Source organism: Drosophila grimshawi, unplaced genomic scaffold, assembly GCF_018153295.1.
Source record: "Drosophila grimshawi isolate 15287-2541.00 unplaced genomic scaffold, ASM1815329v1 contig_44, whole genome shotgun sequence".
Classification (NCBI taxonomy): Eukaryota; Metazoa; Arthropoda; class Insecta; order Diptera; family Drosophilidae; genus Drosophila; species Drosophila grimshawi.
The window spans coordinates 11,267,481-11,286,257 of record NW_025063240.1 but is presented as its reverse complement, the minus strand read 5'-3'; the positions used below and the strand labels follow the sequence as shown (position 1 = coordinate 11,286,257).

The 18,777-nt window shown below is 33.8% G+C and overlaps 1 protein-coding gene across 7 annotated transcripts in view; it reads right to left on the bottom strand.

Moving 5' to 3' along the window:
- Window positions 1-2,878: 2,878 nt before the first annotated feature.
- LOC6558570 (ecdysone-induced protein 74EF) overlaps window positions 2,879-18,777 on the bottom strand; it is a 75,409-nt gene continuing 59,510 nt past the window's right edge. For 3 of the 7 annotated variants that reach the window (XM_043215281.1, XM_043215284.1, XM_032735713.2), the window contains 10 exons: window positions 17,927-17,981; window positions 17,033-17,074; window positions 14,244-14,264; window positions 9,463-10,162; window positions 7,412-7,472; window positions 7,171-7,224; window positions 5,851-5,922; window positions 5,100-5,257; window positions 4,102-4,165; window positions 2,879-3,986 (listed from right to left, as the gene is read on the bottom strand). In XM_043215281.1, the coding sequence (XP_043071216.1) occupies window positions 3,942-3,986; window positions 4,102-4,165; window positions 5,100-5,257; window positions 5,851-5,922; window positions 7,171-7,224; window positions 7,412-7,472; window positions 9,463-10,162; window positions 14,244-14,264; window positions 17,033-17,074; window positions 17,927-17,981 (1,272 nt within the window). In that variant the 3' untranslated portion in view covers window positions 2,879-3,941. Of the gene's footprint in view, window positions 3,987-4,101; window positions 4,166-5,099; window positions 5,258-5,850; window positions 5,923-7,170; window positions 7,225-7,411; window positions 7,473-9,462; window positions 10,163-12,614; window positions 12,865-14,243; window positions 14,265-17,032; window positions 17,075-17,926; window positions 17,982-18,777 lie in introns of all 7 variants that reach the window. The other 4 variants (XM_043215283.1, XM_043215285.1, XM_043215286.1 and 1 more) reach the window with 3 other exon arrangements.

Genomic DNA, 18,777 nt, shown 5'->3' with positions numbered 1-18,777 from the left:
TAATAGCCAGGGATTGAAGTAATGAGGCAGAAACTGCCACTGCAAACATGCAAATTTGTTGACTGAACATCTTATATCGTGCGTGTGTGCTTTCGGATATAAAACAGCAGACGGTTTCCGGATTTGCCATAATTGCCATCGATTTTCTTGAATTTCGGTTCACTTCCAGCTGATGTGAGCCATCTCTTAACCTCATCTCCTGCTTTTAGCCAAATAAATAGAAATCAAGAAATCAAATCCATGAATAACTTTAATCGGTATAGAAAAAAATCCAGTTTAAATTGTATTTCATATTTTTAAAATGTATTTTTATTGCATTTTTTCTTTTTTTTTTCGTTTGTATGAATCTCAAATATTTTTTTGTATCTCTTTACTATTTTATTTGCCATTCGCATACATTATTACATTTTCTGCACGTTTTTAAGGATTTCCCTTTTTTTGTTTGTTTGTTTTCTTATGTTTTTTATGCTTTTGTTTACAATTTGTCACAACCTTACAAATTGAAAATTGATATTAACCAATAAATAGTTTCTTTTTTTTCGTAATGAAATTTATTTCTTGTGTATAGCCATACTATTATTTTTGTTGTTGTATCTGTATGTGTGTATAAATTAAAGTGATTGTAAAATTGTTGTGTAGTGAACACAAGTATTGAGCATGTTTTGTCGGCTGAAGGGAGGGGGGAACTGCTGTGTGTGATTGTTGCGGTAGTCCGCTAATATAATACTATTCGTCTCTTTTGTTCAATTATTAATTTTGTTTGTAAGGAAGCGTCTTGGGACGCTTAGCTCGTAATTCTCGTTTCTATACACAATGCTAAATTTTAAAAATATTTTCCGTTATCATCTAAATGTTGTCTAAAAAAACAAAAAGAGAGTTCATATATTTGGGAGGGGGAGTTCTGTTCTCAAGTTTTTTTTTTCAATTTATATATTTTTAATATGGTTTTTATTTCAATTTGAGTTTTGCATTTGTTTGCTTTGTCCATTGATAAAAACAAATGGTACAACTTACAATTTGGCACATCTTTAATGATTAGTGTTTTTCCTTTTCATATAATATATATTTATATATATATATAGTTTATATTTATACTTTATATAATGCCTATGCTCTATGTGAAATTGAACAAAAGCGGCGCTGGCTTATGGTTAGACTACACAGATTACAGATTACAGATTACAGCTTAAAGATTCTCGTCATTCTTTTTCTTGCTCTTGTACTGGGTGTTAGAATGGGGGTGTGTTTTTTTAGGGAGAAGGGGGGCGTACAGAATATTGAAATATGAAATAAAAATTAAAATATTATCGTTTATAAGTAGGTATGTATGTATGTATATATATTTATAGCTGCAGTGTTTGATTGAGTTGCATTTGCATTTTACATATTTATAGGTTTATTTTAGTTCATACCTTGCTTAAGACAAAAATTGTGTTTTGTTTTTGTTTTAAAAAATTTGCGGTGGAAGTTGAGTTTATAAATTTTTATATGTATTCTATTATGTTTAAGTTTTAATAACTACTTGGTTTATTTTGCCATGTTCATCAAACCCAAAGGTGTGTTTTTTTTTGCAGTTTTTCGTGTATGTGCGACCAAAAAGTATGCTCACTTTTTGGTGTGTAATTCGTCAACTTGTTTCTGCACTATTTTAAAATGTTTTGTTTTTGTTTTTTTGTTAAAGTTAATTACGTGTCTATTTATTTATTTCACTTGAAAGCTACATTTAATTTGGCAATTGTTGGGTTTGATTTGATTTATTCATTATGTGTATTATTTTTATTATTTTTGTGTCTGTCATCAGCATAAAAACTAAATCTAACTAAAAATCATTTTTAAATATAAACTTTGGCTTGAAAAATGTCAACGTAATTATGCTTAAAACATTAATTATTATTTTCGTTTTTATAATATTTAAAGAAACATTCTGTAAACATTTCAAATTTGAGTTGCTTCGAGTTGCTCTTGTGTGTGTGTGCGCGAGTGTGTGTTTGTGTGTTAGAAAGAAATTCATAAATATATACAATCTGAAACATCGAATTGTAGAATAAAACACAAAATGTATGCTCTTTGGACTCAATAGACTCCATTTGCTCTCTTAAATGGAGCATATATACGTACGTATAATATATATATATATATATAATTGGATTTAGTTTGATTCGTAAGGAGAAATTTGAAGGGAACATCTAAAGAGCGATTGCACAATTAAACACACACACAATAACGAATTAAAGGATATAAGGTATTTGTTTGTTTTTATCATAGTTTTGTTTATAAACAACAAGTATAAATTTCGCGACAGTAGCTGCCTAAGTATCGAAATAGAGAACGACGTCATATTACTTTTTGAGCATTTTCATTTTCATTTGTTTTTGTTTTTGTGTTGTTTTTAGATTTCTGTTTTCCAACAAACATTTCAAAGTACCACAACGTCAAAAGTTAATTGTGTGCGTTAGACTTTGTAGTGTGTAAAATAAATTCTTAGCTTGCTTAGGGAAGTTTTGGGCTCTATACCCAAAATGAACGACATTGAAACGATGTGAAGTTATTTATAATTTATAAATTTGGAGTTTTTTTTTTTTGTTTTTCGTTTTGTTTGTTCTTTTTGCACAACACACAAAGAAAGTGCTACGGAGTAAGAGCTAAAAATGTATTTTATATTAATGCTTACTACACAATTTTCACGTTTTCATTTCTGATTTTTGTTTTTTTATTCTATCTTTCTGTCACTGGAAGCTTGAAGTTAAAAACTATTATGTATTATTATTTGTATTTTATTACTCATTATTCTTTTTTTTCTTTTTTTTTTTTTTTGCTGCTACGGCCGCATTAAAGTAATAATTATTGTATATTCCAAGGATATGTCTACGTGTTGATCTTTTGCATTTGCTTATGCGCTACAAGTTGAGCAATTTTATTTTCATTGAGTTGACTTAGCGTTCTAGCTGCCGAAATAAAAATACTAGGAACAATAATTAAGCAAAGCAGAGCAAAACATTTAAAAAATAAATTCGTTGACAAAAAGAGTTGTTGTTGCTCGAACAACAATAATATAATGAGTATTCTATGGAGATGTGACAATTTATGATGAAATTAAGGTATGGTTTTAAATTTTCATTTAATTTTTGTTGTTTTGTTTTTTTTTGTTTTGGCAACTTTTTTGCGTACATTTATAGAAAAATAATATCAAATTTGTTGTGTGGCGCTTGTTTTTGTTGCTTCTTGTTTGCTACAAACTACAATGCTATATGTAACAATTACATGAAACAAAAATAATTATATAAATATAAAGCTAACTTAATAAACAAAACTATTAAACAAAATATGTTTTTTTTTTTTTGTTTGTTGATTTTCAGTGGGTATCCTGAAAATACATAAAATTGCTCATTTTTGATATACAAATACCATATCTAAAGGTATAATATTTATAGATCCCGTAGGTATACATACATATATATATATATATATAATATATACATATATATATATATATATATAAATTCTGATCTCCCGCACAAAATTTCAGCTTTTGTTTTTGGTAAAAATCTACGCATGAAGCACGTTTCGCAAACTAATTGCCATTTAAATATTTTGTTTATGCTGCATTTGTTTTTGTTGGACGACATTGATTTGCAATTTTTTTTTGTTTTGTTTTTTTTTTTTAATTTTAGTTTAATTTGCCACAAGTTAGTGGCCAGCTGCTTATAGCTTTGATTTTCAACTCTCCATAAAGTATTGAGTGGGTTTTTTTTTTGTTGTTTTTGTTTGTTAATCTTTGAGCGTCTGTTCTTTGTGATATTTGAGTATCTCCATCTATTGGTTTAGATTTAACTGCTACTTACTGCACTGTAGAGGAGGAGTATTTACGGCTAATTTTTGTTCATACTTGAGCATTTTCGAGAGTAGTTCAAGTGCATTATTTGGCTGACTTGTGTTGCTTTTTAATATGGCGTAAAACGATTGAATCCACCCCGATACATGGTTGCCTGCGAAAAGATAGTAGAGTAGATGGACAAATCAAGCAATAAGTAAGTAGTTAACAAATATTTGAAAATCGTTTGTTTGCCAAAAATGTGGTTTAGATTTGTTAAGGAAACTTACCCCATAGCCGGGCACGGGTCCAATGCCATGTCCTAGATAGGGATCCGCATACTCGCGCGCGTAACTAAAAATATTTCGTTTGCATCGTGTTAGATAAATATGATTAATTAATGAATATGTTTTAGTAATGCGATAGTTTTGTGATGACTCCATTTGGGTTAGGTTTGATTAATGTGCTTTTATTGTGTGCTTTTTGTAATTGCTCTTCTTGATTAGTTGTTAATTTTGATTCTTGCTCCAACATTTTTTCTTAACATGAAATCTTGATTCTCCATATAAAAATGGTTTAATTAATGGTATTTCTTCAAGGTTCAGCATCATAATTTGGCCATCTCATTTGGGATGATTTTAGTAAAAATTGTTTAGTTTTGATATGGTTTTGCAAAAGTTTTCAGTGGTTAGTTGTATATCGCCGATTTTCGGTGTTAGACTCTTTCTACACTCGATAAGTTATTTAATGATTATAGAATTGTACGAAAGAGAATCAAATCATATTAATTAGTCAAATGATTAGTAAATTATAAAATTATTAGCATAAAAAACTTATAAAATATGGAAATAATATTGAAATAATAGATATACATATATAATACTAATACGACTTGCATAATACAAATTGAATGGATAAAGTTGATTTTTAAATTATTTTCATACATAACGGATAAGTCAAAGCTCTAATTAAACAAAAATATGGAAAACATAATAATACAAAAATAGACTATAAAATATATATGCAAGTAAAATGAAACAAATTTTGAATAATTGTACTATCGAAAGTGAACCAACTAAAAAAGCTCATCTGAGTCTATGTACCAAGTCTAAAAACAATTTATTTAAAGTTAAAGCCTTATAATTAGATTATATGAATACTGCTCAATATTATGAGTTTGGTGTGGATTTAGTTGTGAGTTTTGTGGAGCATTTGTGAGAGTGGAGAAGCTGCAACTATGGCTAAGACAGCAACATGGAACACATGGAGGCATGTGGTGAACACTTACCCTGCTACGGTGGCATAGCCGAGTGCTGGTTGGGCAGCTGCAGCTGCAGCGGCTCCGTAGGCGGCCCGGGCAGCGACCGCCGTGTAGGTGGTGGCCGCCGTGGCATACGCCTGCTGCTGGGCCTGAGACAGGGGTGTCTTTAACAGCGGAGCAGTGGCCTGGAATAATGTGAAGCAAATTGAGTGTTAAAGGGGCGCAGTTAGGACTAAATGCATCGGCAACGACAAAACTAGCGACAGGTGATAGAGAGAGCAAAATGGCAAAAGAGTTTAGAACCTAAACCGTAAAAAAAAACGTTAAGGGAGTGCAAACAAATTATATCAGTGTGATTTTCTTTATATATATATCTATATATATTTATAAATATATACATATATATATATAGTACATGAAAATAGAAAACATGTTGTGGTGACCAGCGAATTCAAACTACAAACCCAAGATGCCAAAGATCCATTGGATATACATAAGTGGTAAGTAAATGCTACAAACAAAAGCGCCAAATGTGCAGGGTATTATAAAGAACTTATGGCATATAATTTAGAGCTAGGATTAAGTTTAAGTAACTTAGATATGGGTGCAAGACATAAAGCGCAGTTCCACGAAGAAAATTATAAAACAAAGTGTGACAACATTCATTCACAGAACCAAAATTCAATAATTGGGCACAACGAACAAATTCTCAAATGGATCTTAATTGATTATTGTATTTGCATTTTTCAAATTGCTAGCTAAAAATGATTATTTTTACCAAAACATTCTGTGGTACCGGAATGCGGTTGATCGTATGTGGGGTACTGTTTAGCGTAGTCACAGTGCGGCGCTGTAAGTTTTTCGATATATTTGGTATAGTTTTTCGTAATTTTTGTTTTTGTTTTTTGTTTTTAGTTTTTTTTTTTTTTCATTTTAAGATTCGATAATGTTGTAACGATATTTGATGCAGTTGTTGTTGTGGTTGTTGTTGGGTGTGTTGTACAAGTCGTGAAAAAATTAACCAAAAAAGAATACATACTTAGTAATTACGAAAATGTTCACAGCATTGAAGAATAATTATTTATATGCTACTTAACTATAGATTTGTATGTAGATATCAGTATGATATGTATAAAATTGATTGCGAAAGCAAAATTGAAACACAAACCAAAAGTTGCGTGATCTCTTGATTGAAATGTCATGAAAATAAAGATTAAATAAAGTCTCAAGTTCTTTCGTTTCGCACATTGAAATTAAAATAGAGAGACAGATAGATAGATAGATAGATAGAGAGAGAGAGAGAGAGAGCGGCATGCAGCCTGAAAGTATGCAATGTATGGGCCGCTGATCAAAAGCATTTGTTGTTGTTGTTGTTGTTGTTGTAATTGTAATTGTAGCTGTTGGCATTATTCTTGAACACTACGCGTGTAAATGTAATACTTAGATAGTTGGAAAAATGCGTTAACAAAATGAATTAAGGATGCAAATAAGTAATCACTTTATAAGTAGAAGGAGACTTAAGTATTCAAACACAATGGTAAAATACATAAATATACGAATATGTAAATACATAAAAGCAATTATTTATGTATGATAATTTGTTAATAACTCTCATCCCTTTGCCTTTATAGTGTGTATTTATAAGATATGTATATATATCTTTTGTTTGTTTTTTTTTTTTTTTGTGTTGTGATTTACATGTATATACGCTTGTATATGACAAAATTTTACAGACGCAATTGCACGACCAGTTACCAAAGTATAATAAACAATAGAATAAATCATTTCTCAAGGTGTATGTTGTACGTATGTATAGAAAAAGTGTAGATCAAAACGCGTCGTTAGTGTGAAATGCAATAACTAAACAAAAATAATAGGTATATATATATATAAAACAAATAAAATGAATATTCTTTTCAAAAAAAAAAAAAAAAAACCAAGTCAAATATTGGTGTCTTTCACAAGCTACCATCAAAAACGTAAAGTAAAGTGTAAATAAATGTATATGTACGAGAGTATAATAAATAGTTAAGAGAGCGTTCTTAATTCGGTTTTGTTTTTGTACGGTTAGCGTATAAATTTGAATAGGTTTCATTACATTTAACATGGCGGCTGGCTGTGCGGCTGGAACTTCAGTGACCGGTTTGGCTGCCTGTAAAATTTATATATTATATATATATATATATATGCATATATATTTTGAAAATGTTATTGGTTTTATTTGGCTAGCCTGCATTTAACTAGACAATAACATATCTTAACATATTTACACAATGTCTATATGCCTAAATGATTATCGCTGAACTAGTTAATATTGGATACAATTTGGATAAACTTACCTGGAAGCGTAGATTTGGATCAGCGGAAGCAGCGGCTGCTAAGAAGGGATCATAGTATACGCTGTGTATTCAAGGAAGAAGGATAAAAAAGATTCGATTTATTAATAATTGATTTGGTGACTGGTTTTCAATTATTTGTCTGTCAGCCGAGCCAGATCAAGATTCAACTATTTTATTATTAATTGGCGATTTCATTAATCTGACTTGGCTGTCACATTGCTAGCACTTAAAAGCAAAATTCAAAACATTTTTAATATATTTCATTTTTTGTTGGATTTATATTTTTTCATTCGGTTTTTAACGCACTTGTGTGTGGGTGTTTGGTTTTGGGCGCTATGAGCAGAAGGCAAAGGCAAAGTTTGGTTGCTTGCCAATGGGTAAAATAATATTTAAATTGATGCCAAAACTTTGTCTTTGCCGTTGTCTGTTTATTTTATTATATTTTTTTTTTTTTTTTTTTTTGTACCGGGTGCATTGGGTAAAATGACTGAAACTTAAGGCGTAACTGAAAACGTAAGAAAGTTCCTGGCAAATCCTAGCAGTAAACCAAAAAAGGAAACCACCTCAATTGCCTAGCGACTAACACAAATTTTGTTCTTCTAACTATAACTATAACCTCCGTTTTGTCCCGTTCCTAATTGATGACGAGCTGATAGTTAGGTAATGCATATGCATAAGTAAATCATAAGTAGAACACTAGCAAGGATAATCAACCATATATGGTAAGTACGAGTACACATTCCATTTGCCCGATACTACGAAAAAACATTTCTTGCTCGACTTCTGCATTTTAATAGACAGAACAGACACTCATGCACCTAGCTAATTAGTTGGGTAGATTTCATATATAATGGTAGCAGCATTATCATCGTTATCATCGTTATTCATTCGCTATTATTATTTAGTTATAGAACAGCAGCCACAGTAAGAAAACACAAATCAAAATTAACGTGTGTGTGTGTCTGTGTGTATATAGAAATAATAATAATTGAGATATAAAGGAAACATGCGCGACAGCAGCAGCAGCAGACGCATTAATTATGAGAAAGAAATAAAAAAACAAATAAAATAACATTTTGTTTAGTTTAAGTTCATCATACGCCTAGTGGTACAAAATATACAATGAGGTACGTCCCCGTAACCAAAAAAAAGTAATCAATAAATCATAAATATATTCAACGATGCCAAAAAACTGCTCTCGGTCAAATATAAATATATATGTATATAGTATGTATATGCTTTTAAGTAGCTTAAATAGATAATGTAGTAGTTGGCGTGCGTTAATTTGCAGTTTGCTGCTTGTAGCTGTTGTTGTTGTTGTAGTTGTAGTTGATTTTTATACAAGAGGCAAGTCTAAACTTGCGATTGAATTAGATGGTACATTAGGCAAATGTGACGCTATGCATAGATATATATAGTTATATACTTATTAAAACGTTACACACACAAGGTAGCTAAATATTTAAAAAAATAAATCACCGCATAGACCAAAAAAGAGAGAGACAAAAACAACTTTAAAGCTATGGATAAACTTTGCGCTCGACGATTGGTTGGTTGGTTTGGTGGGTGTGATGTGGATTATGGTTGGGTGGGTCTAATTGGGGAGTGGGGTTAAGTGTATAAAATGATGATGCGTGTCTTGGTAACAACAGCAACAGCAGCAGCAACAGCAGCAGCAGCAGCAGGAGTAGGCACAACAAGGCGTATGCGTGATAATTGATAACATGCAAGACAAGTTTGCCAGTTGTTGTTTGTGCTGCTGCTGATGCTGCTGCTGCTGCTGCAGTTGCTGCAGCTTTTGATTGTTGATTGTTGAGTAAGCGATTGAGAGCGAGCGTAGACACCACATGAACAAAAAGTAAGTGCGCTAAAACTACATTCAATATATATAAAGATTATTTAACAAAAAATAATAATCAAATCAAGATACAACTAAGAGCTACATTGTATTTATATAGATTTATTTCATTTTTTTTTTTTTTTTTTTTTTTTGTGGCGATATTTGCGACGACGACGAGTTTTTGGGGCAACGTTGTGTGGGCTTTACTTACGGCGCAAATCCATGCAAAGCTGCAGCATTGTTGGCCGCATTGGCCGACGCTGCCATGGAAGCAGCAGCCGCAGCAGCAGCGGCCGGCGTTTGGGATGTTGCAGCAGAGAGGCGTGCCGCATACGCCGCGGCGGCAGCAGCGTTCGCATTACCAGCCACGCCCGAGTTCTGTGCAGCTGCGGCCGCAGCCAACGATTGCTGCAGCGCCGAATGTTGCTGAGCGGCAGCAGCCGCAGCATTGCCAGCGGCAGTGGGCACTCCGACAGCCTGCAGCGTCGGCTGCAACTGGGCCAACTGAGGAGCGAGAGCGTGCGCATGGGCATGCGGATGTGTGTGGCCGGCAGCAGCGGCTGCGGCGGCGGCAGCGGCGTGCTGTGAGTGCTGGGCAGCGGCAGCGGCGGCTACTGCGGCATGTTGCTGTTGTTGTTGCTGCTGTTGTTGTTGCTGCTGTTGATGTTGCTGCTGCTGTTGCTGTTGGTGCTGCTGCTGTTGTTGTTGCTGGTGCTGCTGCTGTTGGGCGGCTACTGCGGCCACGGCAGCGGCGGCCACTTGACGTTGCTGTTGCTGCTGGGCGACGGCAGCGGCCAACGCCTGATGATGGTGCGGATGATGGGGATGATGGAAGGGTGTGGCACCGACCACGCCCACGTGTCCACGTTGTATGGCAACTCCACGCATGGCAGCGGCGGCGGCTACGGCGGCTGTGAGGCGGCCAAACGATTTTTTAAGGGTTTTTTTTTTTGATTTTGATTTTTGATTGATTTTTTTTTTGTTTTGTTTGTTTTTGCAACGATTTTTACACAACATTTTTACCAGTAAGTGTGTGTGTGTGTGTGAGTGTTGTAAGTGTGCGTGTGTGTTGTGTGTGGGTGTTTGTACACACGGTTTTTCATTTTATATATGTTTCGCGTGTATTTGTTTTGTGTTCGTGTGCAAAAAGTAGAAAAAAGGAAAAGAAAAGAACATAAAACTCATGCGGTTAGTTTTTCTCTCTTTTTATATAAGTAAATATATATATATATATATATATATATATATATATATAATATATATAGTATATAGTATATGTTTAGCAAATACTAGGCATTATGTAGTAACTGTTTGTATGTATATAGTTTAAGTATCGATTGAGCGTTGAGATGATTTTGGTATATACATATAACAATACATAAGACATACGTGAAGTCAGTCATATAAAGGGGGATTCAGTTCGAAACATACTTAACATTATAACATTGAATTACCAAGAAATGCTACGCAGAGTTTTGTTTTTTATTACGACTTTATATGATCATCCATTAACAATACGAAAAACATTAGACCGATCTGCAGTTTAGTATAAACATATATAGAATTTATTTTTTTTTACGTGTATATGCGGCAAGACTTTTGTTGTTCAAAAAACTCATTGCACTTAATTTTGGTGAGTGTATATTAGAGGTTTTCGTATACAAAGCAATAATAAAAAAAAACGTTGTACGTATATATATATATATATATATTTATAAAGTTGGTAATGTTCATATATATAAAAACCCTTCAACCTTAAAATACAATCAAAACTAGCAAAACACATATATATTAAACTATGTAGTGATAGTGCCGAATGGACAACGCTTGTAGATGAACGACAAATAGGTGAAAAATCCTACGAGTTTAATAACCCTCATTCAAATTGTTGTTTAGCTGTTGTTGGCTGTTAGCTGTTAGCTTTCAACAACTGTGCGTATATTTGATTGAATTCAGGTCCAGTTACCGCAATGTGTGTTAAATATATTATTAGCTGGATATCAATCAATATCATTGATTCTGGGATGCTTGGAGCGCAATTAACAAGCAATATTGTCACCAAAAACAAACAGTTTGCAGCTTGGTGGCAATAAGCACCATTAAAGCGAGCTGCTGGCCATAATTGATGACCTCAGCTATAATTGTGGCAACTGTTACGCAGCGCTGGTTGAAAGTTGAACGCACAAATCATAATTGATAGGCATAAGCCAAACACCAAATTACAAATTCATTTGGTTGCTATGCAATTATAATTAAATTTGCATAGTTATAAGCATGTCAGAAGATTGATCAATTTTATATCACTTTTGACAATTTTCATTTCGAGTACTAAAGTTAAATTTCAATTTTTTTTTGTATTTACAAATGAAAAAGCATTAGCGCTAAGCAATCAAGTACAAAACTTCCGGCCATGATTTTTGGTCGCATGCAACAAATTGTAAACGTAACGCGTTAAATATGTGGCAACAATTACATTGCGAGTAACAATTATTATTGTTTTTTTTTTGTTTGTTTTTTCAATATTCTAATCCACAGTAATTTTTTAAATATTTATTTTTTTTTTTTTGGTTCTAGTCCAAAGCAATGAAAACACATAAGTTAAAACGTGCAAAATTGCCAAGTAAAAACATATCGAGAGTATAAACAGAGAGAGATATTTAGGGGAAAGAGAGAGAGAGAGAGAGAGAGAGAGCAAAGAGTACGAGATATGCTAAAAAAAAACTAATGCTCTAAAGAAATGCCTTAAAAAATGTTTGCTGCGCAATAAATTGGCTACCGTCACACGATAAAGGGTACGTTATAAATTACGATATACATTAGATAGTAAGTACACTATGGTTAAAGCTAGAAAACCTTTCCATACTTAATAGCTAATTACAGTTGTCATGTGAAAATTGCCACTAGTTGGTTGGTTGATTGATTGGTTGATTCTTGGGATTTTATTGTTGTTTTTTCGTTGTGTTTAAGTTTATGTCTATGTGTGTGGGTGTGTGTGTGTGGTGTGTGTGTGTGTGCCTAGCCGAAGAACAATGCAATCTCAAGGGCGCCAAAAAGTATGCAATATATATGTATGTAGTACTTAGCATATAGTCAAACCCAAATGCGTAACCAAATTAACAAGACAACAAATATATATTTTTGGTATGTAGGTAATATGGTACAGATCTCATAGCTAAGAATTTGTGACTTGTTGCTGTTGCTGTTGTAGTTTTGTCTCGCAGTGTCTGCGTGTGTGTGTCTGTGTGTGTCTGAGTGTGTGTCTCTGTGTGTGTCTCTGTGAATCAGCGATTTTTATCAATTTTTGAATTCTGCTTTTTTTGGCGCACACACTCAACAAAATGCGATCGAAACTTTTCAATGTACCTCCGCCGTGTCGTTGCTGCTGCAGTTTGCGCTGTTACAGCACCGTGCGTTGGATGGCGTTGCGCTAACATAATGGGCGTGGCAGCCTGGGCTGCTGTGGGCGTGGGTGCGTTGTGCGGCGCTGTAGCCATTGTCGCCGCTTGCGCCACTGGCAGTGGCATCTGCAGCGCCATCGGTTGCAACGTCGGCGCTCCGGCACCAACGGGCGCCCCCAAAAATGGCCAAGCCGCGGCCACAGGCAGCCGATAACCTTAAGGTTCATATTACACGTTCATAAATTTCGTTAGATTTTTTTTTGCGTAACATTCGATGTTTGGATGAGCTGTGTGTGTGTGTGTGTGTATATATATGTGTGTGTGTGTGTGTGTCTGTGGGGTTGTATTTGAGTATATTTGAATGTATGTGTGTGTGTTGTATTTACATATCGAATTCGGGGATGCAGTGAATGGAGATCTCTTGGTTCGGTTTTTGTTTGGTTTGGTTTGGTTTGGTTTTATTGTTGTGGTCTTGCTTAGGTCTAGTGCTAAGTTAAGCAGCTTGGAACGCGACGAAAGTTACCAGTTACAAACATTCGTATATGTGTGGTTTTGTGTGGTGATATATGTGTGTGTGTATGCTTGTGAGTGTATACATAAGTAATAAGTAATTACGCTAAGGAGCATTTCCGACAATGTTCAGACCAAAGTACCAGACCAAAATATGTCAAAACGTAAAACGAACTCAGGACATAAAAACAAAACGCACATACAACAAAACTTGTTAAAAGATGTGTCAAACAAAATGATATTGATTGCTCATATATATATAAATATATAGTGAATATATATATTTATAAATAGTATATAGTAGTTAAGTAGTATGCATAAGACAACACAGCCGCAATATGCTAAATTCATAACCATCATTAGATGATCATAAAATCATCATCATCATCATCATCATCATCAAGACTGGAATGTAAATGGCGACGCGCCTGTTTTTAGAATGGATTATCGAGCGGTACGTTAAGATTATTCTTTTCAATTTGTTTCTTAAATTATCGTTTGTTTCTATTTATGGTTCAAGTCTTTTGGATTATATGCAAAGTAAATGACGCAAAAAAAAAAAAAAACAAATGGAAACAGTTACAAACAGTCATCAAATATTTAGTATTATAATAATTATGTAGGATACGAGTATAATATAAGTATGCATACAGTTTAACGCGGAACCTGACAAGTAAAATAATGTATAAGTAAAAAAAAGAAAAAATTGGAATAAACTTGTAGTTAGCTGAAAAATTAATGAGATTTCAACAATGATTTCTTGATCTGTCATAGAACCCAGAGATATTTACTTGTTATGTAGACCTGCCTAGCATTTATTTTCATATTTTCTTTGTCATATATGTATGTGGGAAGTTTGTCGCTTACATGCTAGTAAATATTCCATGGCTTATACTTATATTAAAAAATGAAAGGGCCTTGTATACATTAAATATAACTTATTTTTTTCTGTGTGTGTGTGTGATTTTGTGTGATTGGTTCAGTTTTGTGTATTACTTGAGAATTTATAACAGAATAAGGCAGGCAATAAAAACAAAATACAAATATAGCAAAAAATTCAAATAAAACGTGACAGAACGCTTACCTTCAGGCCATTGTACGCAAACTGCACTCAGTTCAATTTATAGAAATTGTTATTGTGTTTTTTTTCGTTGGATTTATTTATTATGGTGTTGTGGTTGTCGTTGTTGTAGGCATGAAAAAGTCAAGAGAAAATATTTGCATTAGTTTTACATTTATATTGTCATTTTATATACACGTACGTATAGAAAGTAACTCTGTTTCTTTTTTTTTTACATGACACGCAGCTCAATTATATTTACAGGTTTTGGGCCGTGCTATTGCAGTAACAGTATAGTTTACAAAATCTTTCAATTTATTTTGATGCGGGGAGTGGGGTCAGCACAGAACATGCACTTATTTGCATTCAACAAACATTGATTTAGTTGTATTTGTATAGCAATATTCAGTTTTTTTTTTTTTTTTGTTTTAATTTTCATTTTACTTATAACGCATTCAGCTCCAATATATGCAAGCAGTCAAAACAAATGAATTTTGACGAAATTGTGCTGAAAGCGATTTCTGTTCAACAATATTTTGGCTCTATTTACTTTGACTTAACCATTGTTTGAGTTTATTTTACAGCTTTGCATGCTTTGTTGTATTTCGTGTCACAAAATATAAACCAAATGCAGTCACACATGGCGATGCAGTGCCGCAGAAAAGTATGCAATAGAAAATAGCAAATGCTTCAGTGTTCACAACACAATGATGCTATGGAAATGTCAGTAAAATAACAAATAATGTCAAATGTTTACTATTGCCCTTTGGTTATTTTCAAAGTAATCTTCTTACGATCGACTCTAAATAAATATCCCAATAAAAAGGGTAACTATAACTAGCGAAAAATCGAAAAATGCAGAGAAATTCATGTCAAATAGACAGACAGACAGGCAGTCAGAGTTGTCGTTCATGGTGTTGGCTGGGGCACATTAAGTTTAACATGTCAAAGGATCAAGGAAAAAATAAACGAAAATAAATAATATGCATATATGTATGGATGTTGGGTGTTTCGTGCAGACGGGAAATCAACATACGAGTACCAAGTAGACGACTAACTTTCCTTCAAATGCACATGAATGTGTTAGATGGAGAGTTTTTTTATTTTATTATTTTTTGTGTGTCAGTTTGTGTGTATGTGTGCGAAACGAACACATTTGCATAAGACACAACGACTATGGAGTCAAAATAAAATGCTTCTGCAATAGCCGAAGGATATGAAGGCATCTGGAGTTCAAGGAAAGTTTTCTTTTTCTATATTTTTCATTCTTTTTTTTTTTGGTGAAATTTATGTGTGTGCCGCAACATGTTTGCAACTTTGTGGTTTATTTGTAATTATCCTGACTACCCGCCAACCTAACGAGCAGGACAACAACATAAGGTCGCATTCCCCTTACTGCTAATGCTGCCAACCATTTCAGTTCGAAACGTGATACAGTCAGTGCCTGCTACTAAAAGATCCCTGCATCTATACGTATCCCATCCCCCTCGTATACGTATCGAACTGACTGTCTCTGTCTACTTCTATAATATGCCGGCAGCCGCATAAATAGCTTGCCGTCCCAACGGCCACACAGCTCGCATTTAGTGCAACGCAAATGAAGCGCATTACGTGCACGTGGCAAGCAGCAAGGCAAGAAAATCCAAGCCCAGTTAAAGTAAAGGCAATTGCCCCAAAAGGAAGCTGGTCTCAAAAAATACTAAAGACGCTCTTGGTAGCTGCATGTGCAGCATCCCATCTCATGTTGGTTGGTTGGTCGGTTGGTCCGTCTGTTTGTTTGTCTGACTGCCTGCCTGGTTGCTTGGTTGGTTGTCTAGATCCAAGTTTGTTGGCGATACAATAGCGTTTTGCATGTCCTGTCCACATGATGGCAAAAACTCTATGGGAGCAGCTGCTGGCAACGTTTCAGCTGCTTCAGTTCTGCTCGCTTTGTTCGGGTTGGTTGGTTGGTTTGATAAGCGGCTTATCGTATTTGACCAAACGTAAAGTATAGATTTTGCGCTGTGAATACTTTTTAATGGCAACTTGCATGGAAAGACGATTTATTCATCAGCTTTATTTATTATACATGGCGTGCAAAACTTTTTAGCTATTGCCATTTTTTTGCAGTTCGATTTGTTGGAGAAGAAACTTTCAAGCAACCCCAACATCAAATGAAATTGTGCGCACTGCAAACGAAATGAAACATTGAATATATATCTAAGAAGTTCAAACCGATAGAACTTTGCATTAAAAACCACACAAAAGGCAAAAGGAACCAAATATATTCTAGTAAAGAACAATTCTAGCTAAAGGTAAAATTAATATCTATAAGTTGAAGTTTCAGTAAAGAATTGTGTGTTTCTTTTTGTTTTATATATTTGTGGAGGCAAACTTTTATGTGAAGGAATATACATACAGCAAGTGTATAATCAAGTTAAACAATGGATTTATTAGACATTATTCATGCTGGGACTGTGAGTGGCAATGCTTATAGTGGTATTAAAGTTCAATTAGTTTAGTTCATTTAGTAAGCCAATATTGGGACTTGTATCATGCCACCTTGAGCGTGCAACATGCCTGAACAGTTGTTTATAGTAGAGTTGGGTGTTACATTTAACGGTTATGCATTGCAAGTTTATTTTTTTTGGTTTTATTTTGCTTTTCAATGCCTACGTTTATAGACAACATTAAGTGTGGATTAATTATGCATGAGGCTTTATTGTCTCTATTTTTGTTTTGGATTTTAGCAAGCAAGTTACAATGTTACAAGATATATAACAAATGCATTTCTATGGTTTTTTTCATTTTAATTTGTTCTCTGATTTGCTCACCTAGAGCTGGAGCCGGTATGGCACCGTCTTTGGTCAGTACAACTGTGTGGTGTGTGAGAGAAAACAAAATAAAAAAAAGTTGGTTGTTTTTCCATTATCAGAATTTGTTCAATCATCAGTAATCGGTAATATGAATTCAAATGCATCGACAGTAAATACCAAATCAAGAAAACGTAACGAACAACAACACAAAAATTAGAACGAATATAGATGTGTGTTTGAGTGTGTGTGTGTGTATATGTGTGTGTGTTGTTGGCTAACCGCCGCAATTCTAGTGAAAGTCGTTAGTGTGGCATTGTGGGCAATTCAGTTAACAAGTTTTTGATTGCTAAACGCCTTGGCATATACTCTATTAACAAGTTCTTCAAATGAAATCAAAAGTAACATCCATTTTTCAAGAGCAAAAACATTTTCATTAAGAAACATTCGTTCTTCAGTTAAAATTTCAGCAGCCACCAAAGAAGTTGATGCGAAAAGTTCAACAAACCACAAAAAAAAAAAATTAAACCAAAAAATGAACGAAAGACAAAAAAAAAAAACAAAAAAAAAAAAGAAACGAAAAGTATAGCAATAGTAAACACAACAACGGCAACGGCCAGTCAAATGTAATGGCAGTTGTGTTAAAGTTTATTGTTGTTATTGTTGGTATTTAAGTTTCCGTTTGCGTGCTTCTCATTTCTTATAGTTCTTCTAGGCCAGAGGTAATTGCATTTCTTTGTTCAACATTTAAACTTGTTTCGCTACATGGCTTACACTAGCTCCATGTAGGTGTAATAGTAACTGTCTTTCCGTGTGTGTGTGTGTGTGTGTGTGTGTGTGTGTGTGTGTGTATGAGTATAAAGCAGGTGTATGTGTGTGTCTGTGTGTGTGTGTGAGTGTGTTAAAGCAACTTACCGTTGGGTACTGCTGTCACTTTTTTGGTTTGTACACGTGCAGTGGCGTTATTCACCTTCACAATGGTTATTGGTAACGAGAGAGAGAGAGAGTTCGAGTAACGAGTTCAAAGTAACGAGTTGAGTTGAGTTGAGTTGCAGCGAGCGTGGTTGGTATTGGTGATGGTTTTTTGTTTTATTTATTTATTTTTTAATATCATGTACACATCACATATATATTTTTTTTTATATATATATTGTTCATATCGCATATCGCATGTATAAAGAACGTAGAAATAAATGTGTTAGTTAAACGATTACAATTGAATGAGGTGTATGGGTGTATGTAAGTGTGTGTGTGTTGAGTGTGGTAATATTTATTAAGCGGTTAAGGCAACTGGATAAGGACAAAGTTTAGATATATTAATGCCGCTTCCCTGAACTTCGTAGTTATACGCATTGAAAAAGTCAATATAAAATAAATATAATGTCACAAATAATATTCTTTTGCACATTTCGCGTAATTAGGTAGATAACAAATATTGCTGGTGCAGTTAATTAAATGAAATAAATAATAAAAAGTTACTGCCTTTTGGACGTCACAGTTAATGTGCTTGTATAAATATCTGTTGGCACTTTGCATATTTTCATCACATTTTAAATGGAAATTATTTGCGGTTGTCCACTTCACTTTAATACGGAAAGAAAATGCCAAATAATAAATGGATAAAAAACTTTTAATTAAAGGCAATAAAATAAAAACGGCAAATAATTTAAAAATCAATCGTTCAATTTAAATGTAAAAACAAAAATGCGCTGATAATGCGTGAATCCGACATTAAATACATTTCGTAATCGACAAAAAAAAAATAA